The sequence below is a fragment of the Podarcis cretensis genome (assembly GCF_951804945.1).
Source record: "Podarcis cretensis genome assembly, chromosome: 3".
NCBI classification, from domain to species: Eukaryota; Metazoa; Chordata; class Lepidosauria; order Squamata; family Lacertidae; genus Podarcis; species Podarcis cretensis.
The window spans coordinates 27,048,774-27,063,926 of NC_137172.1; the positions used below are offsets into that span (position 1 = coordinate 27,048,774).

A 15,153-nucleotide genomic window follows, 5' to 3' on the forward strand; every position below is an offset into this window, starting at 1 on the left:
GCTTCTTGGGCATGTGGCCATTTGGCAAGTCATGAATGCTGACAAAATGGTGGTTCACCACCCATGGAAACCTATGAAATCTGACGTGAGCCAGGAGGTGGTATGCTGTGATCTTACCACAAGTATTAGTGATACATATATCAGAGCCTTCATAAAAAAGAATAGATGATAGTTCTGTGGCTATACCAATGCATCTGCTTCTACGCTATCTACTAAAAAAGGAAAGAGATGCGGGTGGCACTGTGGTCTAAACCACTGAGCCTCTTGGGCTTGCTGATCAGAAGGTTGGCAGTTCGAATTCATGTGACAGAGCGAGCTCCCGTTGCTCTGCCCCAGCTCCTACCAACCTAGCAGTTCGAAAGCATATCAGTGAAAGTAGAAAAACAGGTACCACTGTGGCAGAATGGTAAAGAACGTTTCTGTGCACTCTGGTTTTGGTCTCAATGTTCTCATGTGCCAGAAGCGGTTTAATCATGCTGGCCACATGACCCGGAAAGCTGTCTGCAGACAAATGCCGGCTCCCTTGGCCTGAAGCGAGATGAGCGCCGCACCCCATGGACACCTTTGACTGGACTTAACCATCCAAGGGTCATTTACCTTTACTTAAAAAAAAAGGCTGCTAAAAGGAACAGTTCTCCGTTAAAACAAAATGGAAGTGTGTATTGTTAGGGTTGGCTTTCCTCTTTTTAGCCCCGCTGGTGAGTTTTGAGCGTAGAATTTTCACAGTTGCAAGTAAATTGGTGCCTGCTTCCATCAAGGCCTGACGTGAACAATAGGAGGAGACGGAAGATTGGCGAGCAGTGCTTGACAAAGTGGTTGGCCATTGTTTCCAGCTTTGAGTTGGCAAAGCTCAACAAAAATGGCGCTTCTGCAGTTGACAAGAATAGGATGTGGGTGAGCTGTGCTCAAGGTCATTTGTGGAGGAAGAGTTGGACTATGCACCTGATGGCTGCATGTGGCTTGTGATCAACATGTGACCTGCTCCTGCTTAGACAATTAAGAGCCACCCCACATACTAGTTGGGAGGTACAGGAGGAATTAAATGGAGCATTCTTTTAATGGTATTTGTCCCAATAATGATATTCTATCAAAGGTAATTATTTCATGACGGCTTGGTTAAAGCAGTTGTTTTATCCTGAAATGAAAGTCTGTGTTGGGCGCTTTTGATTGGGAAGACGATCATATCAAATTAGTCCAAATTAGATTTTTGTCTTTATAAAGGTGAGCAAAGCCATGAGCAGTGTTATTAAATTGGTATGTTCTAGCCTACAAATGATCCAGCCCTCTTGTGGGTTAAAGAAGCTATTATTCTGTCCTTTATGCTGATGGCTTCACTACCAATTAGCCTTGTGTTGGTATTCCCCCCCCCCCCCAAATAAATGCTTGGCTCCTTATGATCTTTGTGTATGCAATGATAATATTAATACAGAGTCGTAGGTCCATTCATTAAGAAATGACTCTAAAATGAGGTTGCTTCATTTAAAATTGGAGAGCTGCAGATGTTGTGTGCAGACGTTTCTTTTTCGGAATTAGCCGTATGGCTTATAATTTCCAAGTGGCTAAAGCTCTTGTTAGCAAGAGTGCTGGGGTGTTAAGAATGGCCCTATAAATAACTTTAAGAAGGGAAGTTGAAGGTGCTTCTTTTTAAAGACTATTGTTAACTAAACATTATTGCCAAGCAGATGGAAAGCATTCACCAGCCTGATGTTTTTACTCTAATTATATTATCTCCAGTCCTGTACGGCTCAGTTGAAGAGGTGTATCCAGGGGCCAATTTATAATCATTTAACCAACACCTGTTTGGGAAAAATTGACAGTCAAAGGGCACATTTAAAAAAAAATCACATATGTTCTTGTATTTACTGCCTCAATGTGAATGTTAGCTAGCTGAAAACAAACTTGGTTGAAAAGACAAAGTCCCTGGGAAAATTGATGTATCACTTTCTAAGCATTTTTATCTATTTTAATTTGGCATGTCTTTTCCACCCTTGCCTTGTGGCTAAACAGGGAGACCACAGCTCAATTTCCCTGCTATGATTTATCCTATCAGTTCCTAGTCTGCTTTTAAATAGCCCTGATTTGCAATCTTATAAAATCTTGATGGGAAACTCACCAACCTAGGGATGTAGAATCAGCACTTGTGTGTATGCGTATGCTAGAAGTGAATTCATTTATCTGAGTGCTGTTCTTCATGTAGCCAAAATGGCACTATGCACCTGCGAGGAAAAGTATCATCCCGCTTGGGAACGAACCCTAGGGTTTTCCGAAGTACAAATAATATTTCCAGGGAGTGGGGAGACTGCGGGGAGGGAGAACACCTCAAAAACATCATGGCAAGGACTGAGCCTGTTCAATGGGCAAAGAGTGATGACTGTCTGTTGGCAGAGGCGGGGGCCGTGGAAAATGGGTGGAAGAGGGAATAGAGTGACTATTCTGGGCACGAACATGAATATGCCACACCATTTTGTTACTGATCTCCATGAAGCTAGAATTATTACCTAGCGTTTTGGAACTTTTATTGAATGCTGTTTTTATTGCAGGTTGTTAGAAGTCTTCATTGTATTAACTGGGATAAATAATAGAATCAATTTACAATACACAAATAAACAAACTATATACTAGGGTTGCCATATTTCAGAAAGTGAAAATCCAGATGCAGAAGTTGTTGAGCTTTTTCCCCCTCAAAAAATAAAATAAAATGTAAGTTTTTACCTATATTTTTTAGGAAAATCGCCAAAAAATCAACATTGCCAATATGGGCTGCCATATGCCCGGGTTTTCCTGGATATTTTAGCCGCTTCCCGATAATTCCAGCCAGACACAATTTTCAGCGGATGAATCCCAGCTATGACTGGGAAAGTATGGCAGCCCTACTATGTATGAGATCGTTAAATGTCCACAATACGCATATGGATCATGCTTTGAATGAGTTCTGCAGCAGAAGCTCTTTAGCTTTGGGGGAAATCTTGGTATGAGGATCAAACGAGATTCTGGAAGTTCTGACCACTTGCAGGTTTCTGCGTTCAGAGTCTCTGGATAATTGCCACTGGATAAGGACTGAAGCTAACCATGGGCTTCCCTGTAGCAAGTTTACACTTTGGATATTCAGTAAATACAAGCCCAGATTAGGTGTCATCACCCAACTATTTATGACTATGAGATAAACCAGGACATTAGTGTTAACAAAGGTAATGCTAACACATTGGGCGAGGGTGGTGTAGCTGTGGCTGTGTTCATCATATTTGAGAAGAAAGTGAACTTCTCTTGATTTTGTTTTAAGCTGTTGCAATCATATTCTGCAAAGGTTATGATTTGCACAACAGATAAGACTCCTATTAAAAGTTGCTTCTTCCTCTGTAGCTCATACATTGTTCTCCTTCTGTGGTAAACTGGTTCTCTGTAATGCCCCTCTCAAAACAAAGCAGCAAAGTCTGGTCCCTGGGTGGGAACATACACATTATTAAAATAGTAGATAGCCAACACTCTAAAATCAAGTGGTAGTTTGGGAGTTGTGTACTGGTGTGTAAAAGCTGATACACCCCACTATCACGTTGCATTCTTGAATGACCCACTGTCATGTTAAGCCTTTGCAGCATTACTGTTTTTCTAAAAATGCAATGAGTTGTTGCCTATATTCGAGGGTTTTTGTAGAGTTCCTTTGCGGGGGTCTTGTACTCTCTGATATGCAGAGAGGAAGCCATAAGAGCTGTTCCGTGAAAGCTCATACAAATTGCCTGCACTTTTGTAATTGCTGGTTTCATTTAGGTTTTGCTGGTAATGGATACTAGGACACAGCAGACATTTATACTGAAGGTAAGTCATTATTTTTTCCTATATCACTTGGTGCGCTGATGTTTGTCTCCTCGCCTGCCCACAGATTCAGTCAACAAAATCAAGACCCCAAAGTGCCATAGGCACTAATTGATAAAGCCTTGAACAACTTAGGTCCAGGGTACCTTAGGGGCCCACCTGGACCCTTATATCCCAGCTTGATCACTGAGATCATCTGTCAGAGTATTGCTGGTTACCCCTGAGTTGGTGAGGCTCATGTGGCATCAACACAAAATAGAGCCTCTTGCTTGTCTGCATGGAGGATAGAGAGGTATGTGTGTAGAAACAAGCCTTAAGGACCACCTCTCTCCATATGAACCTGCCCAGACCCTGAGATCACCTTCTGAGGGCCTTCTTCGCCTGCCTCCTCCAGGAGAGCTCCGGAAGGTGGCACCCTGAGAATGGGCTTTTTCTGCCGTGGCTCCCTGTTTGTGGAATGCTCTCCCCAGGGAAATTCGGCTGGCGTTTTCATTGTACCCCTCTAAGTGCCTGGCAAAAATGTTTCCCTTCAACCATGCCTTTGGCTGATTCAACATCCGATACTCCTTAAATGTGTTGTGGAAGTGGAGGAGTATGTCTTTGTTCTTATTTTTATTATGTATTTTTTATTTCGTAGCTTTATGTTCTGTGAGGTCTGTGTCAGCTAAGGGTGGAAATGCAGCATCTCCTCCTGTCTCCTCTTAGCAAGTTTGTAAAACAAAATGCGCAATGTGAAGCCATCAAATGGATGCCTATGACCTTTGTGTAGCCTTTGCCAATCTGGTGCCCTCCAGATTTTTAGGACCACAACTCCAAAACATCTGGAGGGCACCAGGCTGGCAAAACCTGCTTTAGTTTCCTGAAACACATTTTATCTGTATGTATACCAGCAGCAAGGCTCCCCTCATCACGCTTTCCTTTGCCCGTGCCACCTTTTGAAGTAATAACCTCTTTGGGAAACAAACCGTGTCACGCCATCAAGCTGAGGGAAAGACAGAGTGGTGTGTGCTTGCTCCTAACTTATTAAAAGTGGGTCGGAGTGTGTGTGTGTGTAGGGGGGAAGGCTTGCCTATGAAACGTGGGGTGGATGTAAAAATTTGCACCTTACTCTCCAACTTAAAGCACGGCACCCACCCACCCTCCAAAATAGATTTTTAAAAAAAGGTCACGGGGAAATAACAGAGTGTCATCCTGATGACTTGGTTTGCGAGAGATTCTAATGAAAACATTGACCCATGTAATTGATTTTAATGGGAGCTTTGTGCCATCTTCTGTTCTCTGGACCTGCGCCAGATGCCATCAGCAGGGCCTCGGGGGACCGAGGGCCATAGAGCAGCAGATGAGTGGCTTCTCTGAAGCCTGGAGTAACTCGGATAGATTAGTTTGGTTGATAAACACTGAGCACAGCATGCTGCAAAGGCAACTGAGGGTACAACTGACCTTTTTGTTCTCTGTCAGGGTCTAAGGAAAAGTAGCGAGTACAGCAGGAAGAGAAAGACCATCATCCCCCGCTGTGTGCCCAACATGGTGGCCCTGCACAAGTACATCATCTCGGAGGAGTCGGTCTTCCTTGTACTGCGCCATGCAGAAGGTGGGTCTGCCGCTTCAGATCTCTTGCAGGAGGGATCGGGGAGGGTAGGAGGAGGAGAACGATGCTGGCTTTTCAGTCAGCAGCATCCCGGAGTTAGAGGGCTGTCTTTCAAGCCAGAGGTTTTGGAGGCACGGCTGCAAAGCACATAAATGCCACACGCCTCTTTCCGAATCGCTTGCTATGTGCAGTTCCCACTTTTTGCATTTTTGCTCTTGTCTTGGAAGTTTTCCCCAACCCTCATGAAGCACCAAAACACAGGAGGGCAACAGCTCTCAGTTTAAGAGGACCCCAATACCAGTTAAAAGTTTGGGGGAGGGATATGGGGAAGCCTTTTTCGGCACTGCTGGCACTAAACCTCAGCCAACCTGAGCATTTTACTGCCATGCTAACTTATGGCTTGTTTTAGTGCGTATGAATCTCCTATGCAAGTCATGCACATGGGATTTGTAATGTGGTTTTTTTTTTATGTTTCTGGAGCAATGTGGTGCACTTACCATGTTTTGACCCATATTGAGCGGCAGCAAGTCCCTGTCCTGACCCGGAAATTTTTATTGAGTTTGTGATATATACCGTATTTTTCGCTCTATAAGACGCACCAGACCACAAGCACCTAGTTTTTGGAGGAGAAAAACAAGAAAAAAAATATTCTGAATCTCAGAAGTCAGAACAACAAGAGGGATCACTGTGCAGTGAAAGCAGCAATCCCTCTTGCTGTTCTGGCTTCTGGAATAGCTGCGCAGCCTGCATTCGCTCCATAAAACGCACACACATTTCCCCTTACTTTTTAGGAGCGAAAAAGTGAGTCTTATAGAGCAAAAAATACGGTACATTACTTTGAGGCAGTTTCTTAATGACAGCAGAAGCCTTTTGGCTTTCCAATATGTTGCTCGTTGCTGCATTTCATAGAATCATAGAATCATAGAATCATAGAATCATAGAATCATAGAATCATAGAGTTGGAAGAGACCACAAGGGCCATCGAGTCCAACCCCCTGCCAAGCAGGAAACACCATCAGAGCACTCCTGACATATGGTTGTCAAGCCTCTGCTTAAAGACCTCCAAAGAAGGAGACTCCACCACACTCCTTGGCAGCAAATTCCACTGTCGAACAGCTCTTACTGTCAGGAAGTTCTTCCTAATGTTTAGGTGGAATCTTTTTTCTTGTAGTTTGGAACCATTGCTCCGTGTCCGCTTCTCTGGAGCAGCAGAAAACAACCTTTCTCCCTCCTCTATGTGACATCCTTTTATATATTTGAACATGGCTATCATATCACCCCTTAACCTCCTCTTCTCCAGGCTAAACATGCCCAGCTCCCTTAGCCGTTCCTCATAAGGCATCGTTTCCAGGCCTTTGACCATTTTGGTTGCCCTCCTCTGGACACATTCCAGTTTGTCAGTGTCCTTCTTGAACTGTGGTGCCCAGAACTGGACACAGTACTCCAGGTGAGGTCTGACCAGAGCAGAATACAGTGGCACTATTACTTCCCTTGATCTAGATGCTATACTCCTATTGATGCAGCCCAGAATTGCATTGGCTTTTTTAGCTGCCGCGTCACACTGTTGGCTCATGTCAAGTTTGTGGTCAACCAAGACTCCTAGATCCTTTTCACATGTACTGCTCTCAAGCCAGGTGTCACCCATCTTGTATTTCAAAAGTGGCAGTGCTCAAAACCCCCAGCCCAGCTGTGAGTGTGCAAGGCGATGGTGTGTGCAAGGTGGCTGCTTAATCAGCCTTCGAAATGAAATGTGTTGTGCAAAGCAGTGATGATATTCTCAGATAGGTTGTAGCCCAGCTACATCTGGGCGGCCACATGTTCCTTGCTCCTGCCATTAGACTATAAGGAGAGTACTCCTGGCTCACATCCAAAGTTCCATCTGGTCCAACACCCCATTTCCAACTGTAGCCATCCAGATACCTCTAGAAATCCCAAAAGCAGGCTCTGAAGGCAACACCTGACCTCTGCCCCCCATGTCTGATTCTTAGCAGGCAGGCGACCTCTGAACATGGCTCTGTTTTAAAGCAGCCTGGTAAATAAAACTGCAGAACTCCCTAGCTGGCAAAAATAGCTAACTTCCTCAATAAACAGTTGCTGCTGATGAAATGAAAGGCAAGCTGGTCCGTCCCCCCAACCCCCTCATTCCATGGACAGAAACTGACCATAGTCAGAGTTGAAACTTACTTCAGCAATGCTGATGGGGCAGCGTCCACCTCACCAGAGAACAGCAGAGAGCGGTAGACTCATAATCTGGTGAACCGGGTTTGCGTCTCCGCTCCTCCACATGCAGCTGCTGGGTGACCTTGGGCTAGTCACACTTCTCTGAAGTCTCTCAGCCTCACTCACCTCACAGAGTGTTTGTTGTGGGAGAGGAAGGGAAAGGAGAATGTTAGCCACTTTGAGACTCCTTCGGGTAGTGATAAAGTGGGATATCAAATCCAAACTCTTCTCTTCTTCTCAGGGGGCACAGGGCAGGCTGTGTGGCACACATAGCTCTTGTCTCACTCTCGTACTCCCGGCACCTGACATTTGAGGCAGTCGCCTCACTCTGCCTAATGGTTAGGGACGGCCCTGCTTACCTGTTGAAAGCTTGCAGAGGCAGGACAAAGAACTCTGTTCGCCTGCTGCATTTCTGTGCTGGATGTTGGGGTTGAGGGCTTCCTTCTTTGGGCAACCCACTTGGTTTCCTTGCTGGATGCAGACAAGAGACGGAGCACTCTGCCTTCCCTTCACTAGCCCAGGCGAGTTCCCTGAACTCGCCTGCATACAAGTCCATATTGCCCTTGCCTACCAGGCTAGTGCTTAAATGCATGGCTGTTCCTAACATGGGAGAAGTTAAACCCCTTGTAATCTTCGGCAAATGAGCCGGTTTCTGTTCTGTGGTTAATATACCTATCATCCATATGAGAATAATCACTGCTGATTTTAATTATTTATTTTTATTTTATTTTTTAAAGCAAGCTTTTTGTTGAGTTTCCACAGTCAACGCAGCAGCTGATCTGCTTTTCTAAAAGGAAAAATAGCCAATGGCATCACATAGGAGTTGAAAGCAGCACAGCAGAGTGGTGGCTTCCGTGTCTTTAGGAAATTTGCTGGTATGTTCAGGGAACAGGTGGCAAAGAATAATTACTTATTAACTCCCCCCGCCCACCTGAATAACACAGGGATTTAAATATTTCTTACATTTAATTAGCCCTTTTGTTTATAATGAAATGGAGCCTTAAAAAAGTAAAAAAAGGTAAAGGTAAAGGTACCCCTGCCCGTACGGGCCAGTCTTGACAGACTCTGGGGTTGGTGCGCCCATCTCACTCAAGAGGCCGGGGGCCAGCGCTGTCCAGAGACACTTCCGGGTCACGTGGCCAGCGTGACAAAGCTGCATCTGGCGAGCCAGCGCAGCACACGGAAACGCCGTTTACCTTCCCGCCAGTAAGCGGTCCCTATTTATCTACTTGCACCCGGGGGTGCTTTCGAACTGCTAGGTTGGCAGGCGCTGGGACCGAGCAGCGGGAGCGCACCCCGCCGCGGGGATTCGAACCGCCGACCTTCCGATCGGCAAGCCCTAGGCGCTGAGGCTTTTACCCACAGCGCCACCCGCGTGGGTAAAACATTGCTGCTAATATCGCTATACAGTGGTACCTCGGGTTAAGTACTTAATTCATTCCGGAGGTCTGTTCTTAACCTGAAACTGTTCTTAAGCACCACTTTAGCTAATGGGGCCTCCTGCTGCCGCCGCTCCTCTGGAACCTGATTTCTGTTCTTATCCCGAAGCAAAGTTCTTAACCTGAAGCACTATTTCTGGGTTAGTGGAGTCTGTAATCTGAAGTGTATGTAACCTGAAGCGTATGTAACCTGAGGTATCACTGTACGGCAATCCCTCAGTTTGCATGGGGTTACGTTCCGGGGATTGCCCCTAAAGCCAAAATCTCGTGTAGTCAAAACACATTGGGTGCAATGGTAGGTGGGATTGCCAAAGTCTGTTTCCTCTTGCCCCCCCCCCTTTTCACTTTTACTTAATTCCAGAATATATCCATCCAGTCATGTTTTAGAAATCCTGAGCTGCATTCTGGAAACCAGACTCAAAGCAACAGAAAGCAGCAGTGCCAATGTTTTTCTTATAGTCGTATCCAGACATCATAGATCAATCTAGTAGAACCTTATCTCTTCTCTCTTCCTCCCCCCCCCCCCCCCACTGTCTCTCCCGCAACTTGGTCACGATGTATTAAATGTCTTGTTAAAGACGAGGACATCCATAAAGTGTCTGTTAGCTATGTCACAAAGCACTTGGCTAGATGTAATGTGATGGAAAGCCAATCTGAGGCTTCACTACTACTTAGCGGTGTCAGTGCCAGAAATTGTTGAAAGAGATGCTTGTTTATGCTTAAAAAGAGTTGACACTTCCCAACAGCCACTTAGACGCTGATATCCGTCAAAGCCCTCCCCACCCCTGGCCCCCCAGACTCCTTTAAAACAGTCTGGGGGGCAAGGGGTGCGAAGGGCTTTGACGGATATCGGAGTTTAAGTGGCTGTTAGAAAGTGTCAACTCTTTTTAAGCATAAACAAGCTGGAGTTCATATCCATCTGGAAAGCACTCAAGAAACTTCAAGATGAAGATGTTTCCTGTTAGCAGATGCTGATATTGTAGCAGGACAATACTATAGTAGCCTTATATCTTTCCCGTCTACAGTCGTGTGGATGTAGAAAGGCACTGTTTTCCATTCTGCCATGTCTTCGTCTCAGTGCAGCACTGTTTCTTTAACACTGCAGTTCATCTTCTGCCCCAAACGACATTATTCATTTCACATTATCTTGCCATTAAATTATTCTGACGTGTTCATTTTAGTGCAAAGGAAGCACACTGTAAATTGAGCGGTGGTGGGATAATCAGTTGTGTATTGTTTTGTGCACTGAGCAAAACAACAGTGAATATCAGTCATATTCCCTGGATTGATTTCTGTTCCAGACAGGGGACAAATAAGTGAACCTCCTTCAGTCTCTGCCCCCATCCCCATTTTCAGTAGACTGCTCTGACGTCTCTAGTCAGAAGTACTGCCAGCCATACATTTTGTTCCATGGACACAAAGCAGGAAGCGCGTCCCCCCCAAGGACTCCTTTTAGCTTGACACAAAAATTGTTCAGTAAATATAAACCACTTTTGAGAGATGGCTCTTACCTGGATCTAGCTTGGTGGTGGTGTGTCTCAAGGCAGCTTACAACATGAGAAGATTTACATAATTACAAACATAACAAAAGTAGTCATGAATAATAAATAAAACACATCTAAAAGTTGATGCGCGTTGGTGTCCATCTGCCTCAAGAGACAATGGAGTGTCTCTTCAGGGGTGAAGTCAGACCACTGTGTTAGCAGTACTGGAGTGACCTTTCCAGGGTGCAAACCTGGGCGGTGTGTATGGGGATCCTGGGCTGCCCAGATGACAAGACCCCAATCTTAGAGTCACCAATTGTGGTCCAAAGAAAAACAGAGCAAAAAGTACACAAGCAAATTGAACAATATCCATATAAATCATAAATCATAAGATCTAACAGTAAAGATGCAAAAATGAATACCAATAGTAGCAACAGCGTGCCCCCCCCCCCGCAACCCCCCAGCTCAAAAGTCTGAATGACTGAAGGGAAGCTACATGGATACTTAGATGCTGACATGGAAAGTGTCTATTAGGCAGCTGATGGAAGGGACTGGACCTGGGACCTTTTGCATGCAAAGCATGCCCTCTACCTGTGAACCTTTCCTAATTACTAATAAGGTGCAATATTTAAGGAAACTCCTTTGCATCGATTGATTTCCCAACCCCCTGAAATTTTTACATGCACTAGATGGCCAGTAGTGCACCAGCTCTGCCTAATGCATTTAATTGATCTTATCCATCGCAGTACAAGATAGAAAAGATTATTAGTGTGTCATTCATAAAGACATAATTACATACCCAGAAGGAAATATTGCTCCTCTGTAACCTAGATGGGGCATTTTGAGGTGTCTTTGTATGAAATAAAATCATTGATTCTGTTTCTCTCTAACCCAACTATTATTATTTTTTAATTGTTTACATATTTTTACTTTGGTGCCTTTCCCATAACATTCATACAGAAATCACGATATATTCAAATGATTTTCATTGGTTGAACATCGAGGTGTGCATCAACATCGAAAATGGGGTTTTCCTTTATTTTCACTCTCAGCTTCTAAAAACAGTTGTGCGGTGGTTTTTTCCTAACTTTTGGGAGTGCATTGATCAGAGTAATGGCAGGTTTCAGAAAGCATCTGAAATTAAGAGCTTAGAATTGTATTTATGATGATGCCAATTATTTATAAAGTGGCATCAGTAAACACGGCACTTTGTAGAGCAAAATGCAGGCCCTTTCCCCCCAAGAGTTTAAAATCTAAATTTAGATGGGTGGGACACAGTGAAAGGGGGCAGGGGAGGGGGGAGTAAGTAGCTGAAAGCAAGCAAATCCAGTTGCATATATTTAAGCTTTGTTTCCGCTAGGTATGAATTTTTAAGGGATAGAATTCTTGCGGATAGAGCACATGCAGAAGGTCTCAGGTCCCAGCAACTCTGTTTAGAAGAATAAGGTAGGAAGAGATAAGAATGGCTACTGCCTGACACCAGCCAGAATACTCAATACAAGGCTAGGCATATTAAAAGCCTGATGTTATAAGGTAGCATCATATGTTCATAAGGATTTTTGAACTAGAAAACCTCCATGGAAAGGAAGGGACACAATGGGTAGGTGGGCGAGTTTGTAAAAGTAAATGTTAACAGTTGGACTTTAGGTAAATACATGCCCCTGACTCTGAGAGCTCAAAAGAATTTCTAGTGATATTTCACATTGTATTCCCTACCTACCTATTAATATTAATTAATATTAATCAAACATCCTCTTCCTCCTCTTGCTGCTGCTCCTCCTCCTCTCTGCAGTACGTTTATGATTTGTTAAGCTTGTTAGGTGCTTGTTGCCTGAAGGTCTCCTACAACACATTTAAAAACATAAATATAAATATATTAGATCATAAAAACCAAACCAAACAGATGATTTCAGATGATTGTGTCAGACAAAAGCTTTCTCTGAAGTGTGACGTGGTTTGATAGCGTTCGCTTATTACTGCCTGGTGGCATGGTATATATTTTTATATATCATGAGATTTTATGCTTTAAGTTTCATGCAAATTTGTATAAATAAATGCACAAGAGAGAAACAGTTACAGTCAACTAGCAATAATATGCTTCTTGAAGTCTTCCATTTGGGATCCAATTTAAAGCTAATTGATGCTCATTTAAAGGTAAGAGTTAGGTAGGCAACTATTGACAGTTGCTTGTTTGCAAGGTTAGAGATGGGAAGAGCTTGACGAGATGGTCAGTGCAGATATATTGCTAATTTGTCTAAGCAGGGTTAGAGAATTAGAAGCAGACTGGAATGTAGTATGGACTATCTGTCATATGGGCATTCAACCTCTTCTCTTGCTTTCAACCATTCTTAACCATGGGTGCAACAACCTAGGGTTGTTTATTTCTTAACCTAGCATTTAGAAACCAGGGCAATTTGATATTTTCCTGACATGCATGTCTGTAAAGGAAACACAATTAATCCCAATTACTTTATTTGTTGTAGGAGGCAAGCTGTGGTCTTATATCAGTAAGTTCCTCAACAGAAGCCCTGAAGAAAGCTTTGAAGACCCCAAATCCAGAAGATCGAGTTCTACCAAAATACATTTGCACCAGGCAACTCCTAGCCCTCAAGATATTGGCAGCAGCCTTGACTCTAGAGGAAGCAATGGTGGTAACATGCTGAAGGTGTTACCGCTGAAGACCAGTCTCACTCCAAGTTCTCAAGATGGCAGTAGTAACCAGGAAGATGGCCAGGAAAGTTCTCTCAAGTGGATTGATTCGGGGTCCAGTTCAGAGGAAGAATGCACTACAAGTTATCTAACCTTATGCAATGAATATGGTCAAGAAAAGGTCGACCCCGGATCGTTAAATGAGGAGCCTATTCTGAAAACAGACAATGGCACTCTCATTACCAAAGAACAGGGAGGCACCAAGGCACGTGCTGAGCCTGCCAGTGGGAATTTGGGGTCCCCATTCACATCTCAGGAAGTAAACTTTTTTGCCGACAACATTGATCAAGAAATTGTTAGTCCTACCCGAATATCAGAATCGTTAAGTAAATCCAAGAACAGTCCCATGGAATTCTTCAGAATTGACAGCAAAGACAGTGCCAGTGAACACCTGGGGCTGGATTTTGGAGATAAACTTTACAGCTTAAAATCTGAGTCTTTGAAACAGTTTTTGTCCATGCCAGATCAGGATAAGAGCCTCGATGCCATAGAAACCAAACTGGGCCCTGCCTACCAGGACACAATCAGCAGGGGCTCCAATGACTCAGTGCCAGTCATCTCCTTCAAGGATGTCGCCTTCGACGACGTGAGTAGCGTGGACGAAGGAAGACCTGACCTTCTGGTCAACCTGCCAGGCCTCACGGAGCAAACGAAAGAAGCCACGGCAGACGGGCCGGCTAAGCTGGCGGAGCAGAAGGGTGACAATTTGGAAAGCAAACTTATGGAAACCCCTGACGTCTTGCAACTGAATAACAGCGCAGAGCAATGCAGAGGAGGCCTTGAGCCAAAGGTGGACCAGGTGGTGGGAGAAGACACTCACGAAGCGATCAGGACATTCCACAGAGCTGCTAGTGACCCAGTTGGCTCTGGGGATAGGATTCTCTTGCGAGGGCTTGGAGCAGCCTCTGCGTCATCACTGGACGCATTCAGTGTGCAGGGAAGGTTGCTGCCTTCTAAGGCACAAGCGGGTGCTGAAGAACGTAGCTTAGATTTGGACAACGAAGCTGTTCTGCTGTTTTCTGATCAGGCGGAAGACTTGAGTAAAGAGGAAACAGCCTCTGCTATGTTGCACAAAGCAGAACGCAAAGAGTCAGGTGCGAGGGGCAGAGGAGAGAATGAGATACACCAGATATTTCAGGACCTCGACGAGAGATTAGCGCTAACCTCCAGATTTTACCTCCCTGAGGGCTGCGTTCAGAGATGGGCAGCTGAAATGGTAGTAGCCCTTGATGCCTTGCATCGAGAAGGAATTGTGTGCCGTGATTTGAACCCAAACAACATCTTATTGAATGATCGAGGTCAGGAACTTCTGCAAATGCATTTCTTTTTATTCGCTGTTGCTTCCAATTAACTGAGTAGGCGTTTTATCTTGTAATTAGTATCTTCATTTCCTGTCTAGAGCTTCATTATCAATGCAGCAAATTCACCCTCAGTAATAGCTTCTAGTACTTAATGATGCCATTATTCTTAATGATACTGTTTTTAGCTACAAAAGGAGTAATTACAGTTCACTTCTGCAGAAAATGGAAGGGAAAAATGTTTTGATTTCTCCTGTCGTTTTGTTTTTAGGACACATTCAGCTAACGTATTTTAGCAGGTGGAGTGAGGTTGAAGATTCCTGTGACAACGATGCCATAGAGAGAATGTACTGTGCCCCAGGTTAGAGCAATCACCTCAAATGTTTCACTTGGAAAACAGATTAGCAGCTTTCATTTTCTCATGGAGCTTTCATCCCATCCCACCCTCTGTTTCTTGGGAATACAAGCTGTTCAACATCTTCTAGCTCTTTTTTATTTTTAATACGTTATTTTGGAATCTGAAATGCTGATAACTGAGCGTTGTTTAGCTGGAGAATGTCACAGAGAATTGTAGATTTAACACATATGCATTAAGGTTCTGAAAA

At 44.2% G+C, this 15,153-nt stretch overlaps 1 protein-coding gene across 1 annotated transcript in view; it reads left to right on the top strand.

Annotated features, from left to right (window-relative positions):
* The window catches only part of RPS6KC1 (ribosomal protein S6 kinase C1), a 97,358-nt gene that overhangs the window by 63,459 nt on the left and 18,746 nt on the right, over nucleotides 1-15,153 (top strand). The window contains exons 10-13 of the mRNA XM_079968551.1: nucleotides 3,766-3,813; nucleotides 5,269-5,401; nucleotides 13,025-14,548; nucleotides 14,820-14,909. Coding sequence (XP_079824677.1) covers nucleotides 3,766-3,813; nucleotides 5,269-5,401; nucleotides 13,025-14,548; nucleotides 14,820-14,909 — 1,795 coding nt within the window. The remainder of the gene's footprint in view (nucleotides 1-3,765; nucleotides 3,814-5,268; nucleotides 5,402-13,024; nucleotides 14,549-14,819; nucleotides 14,910-15,153) is intronic.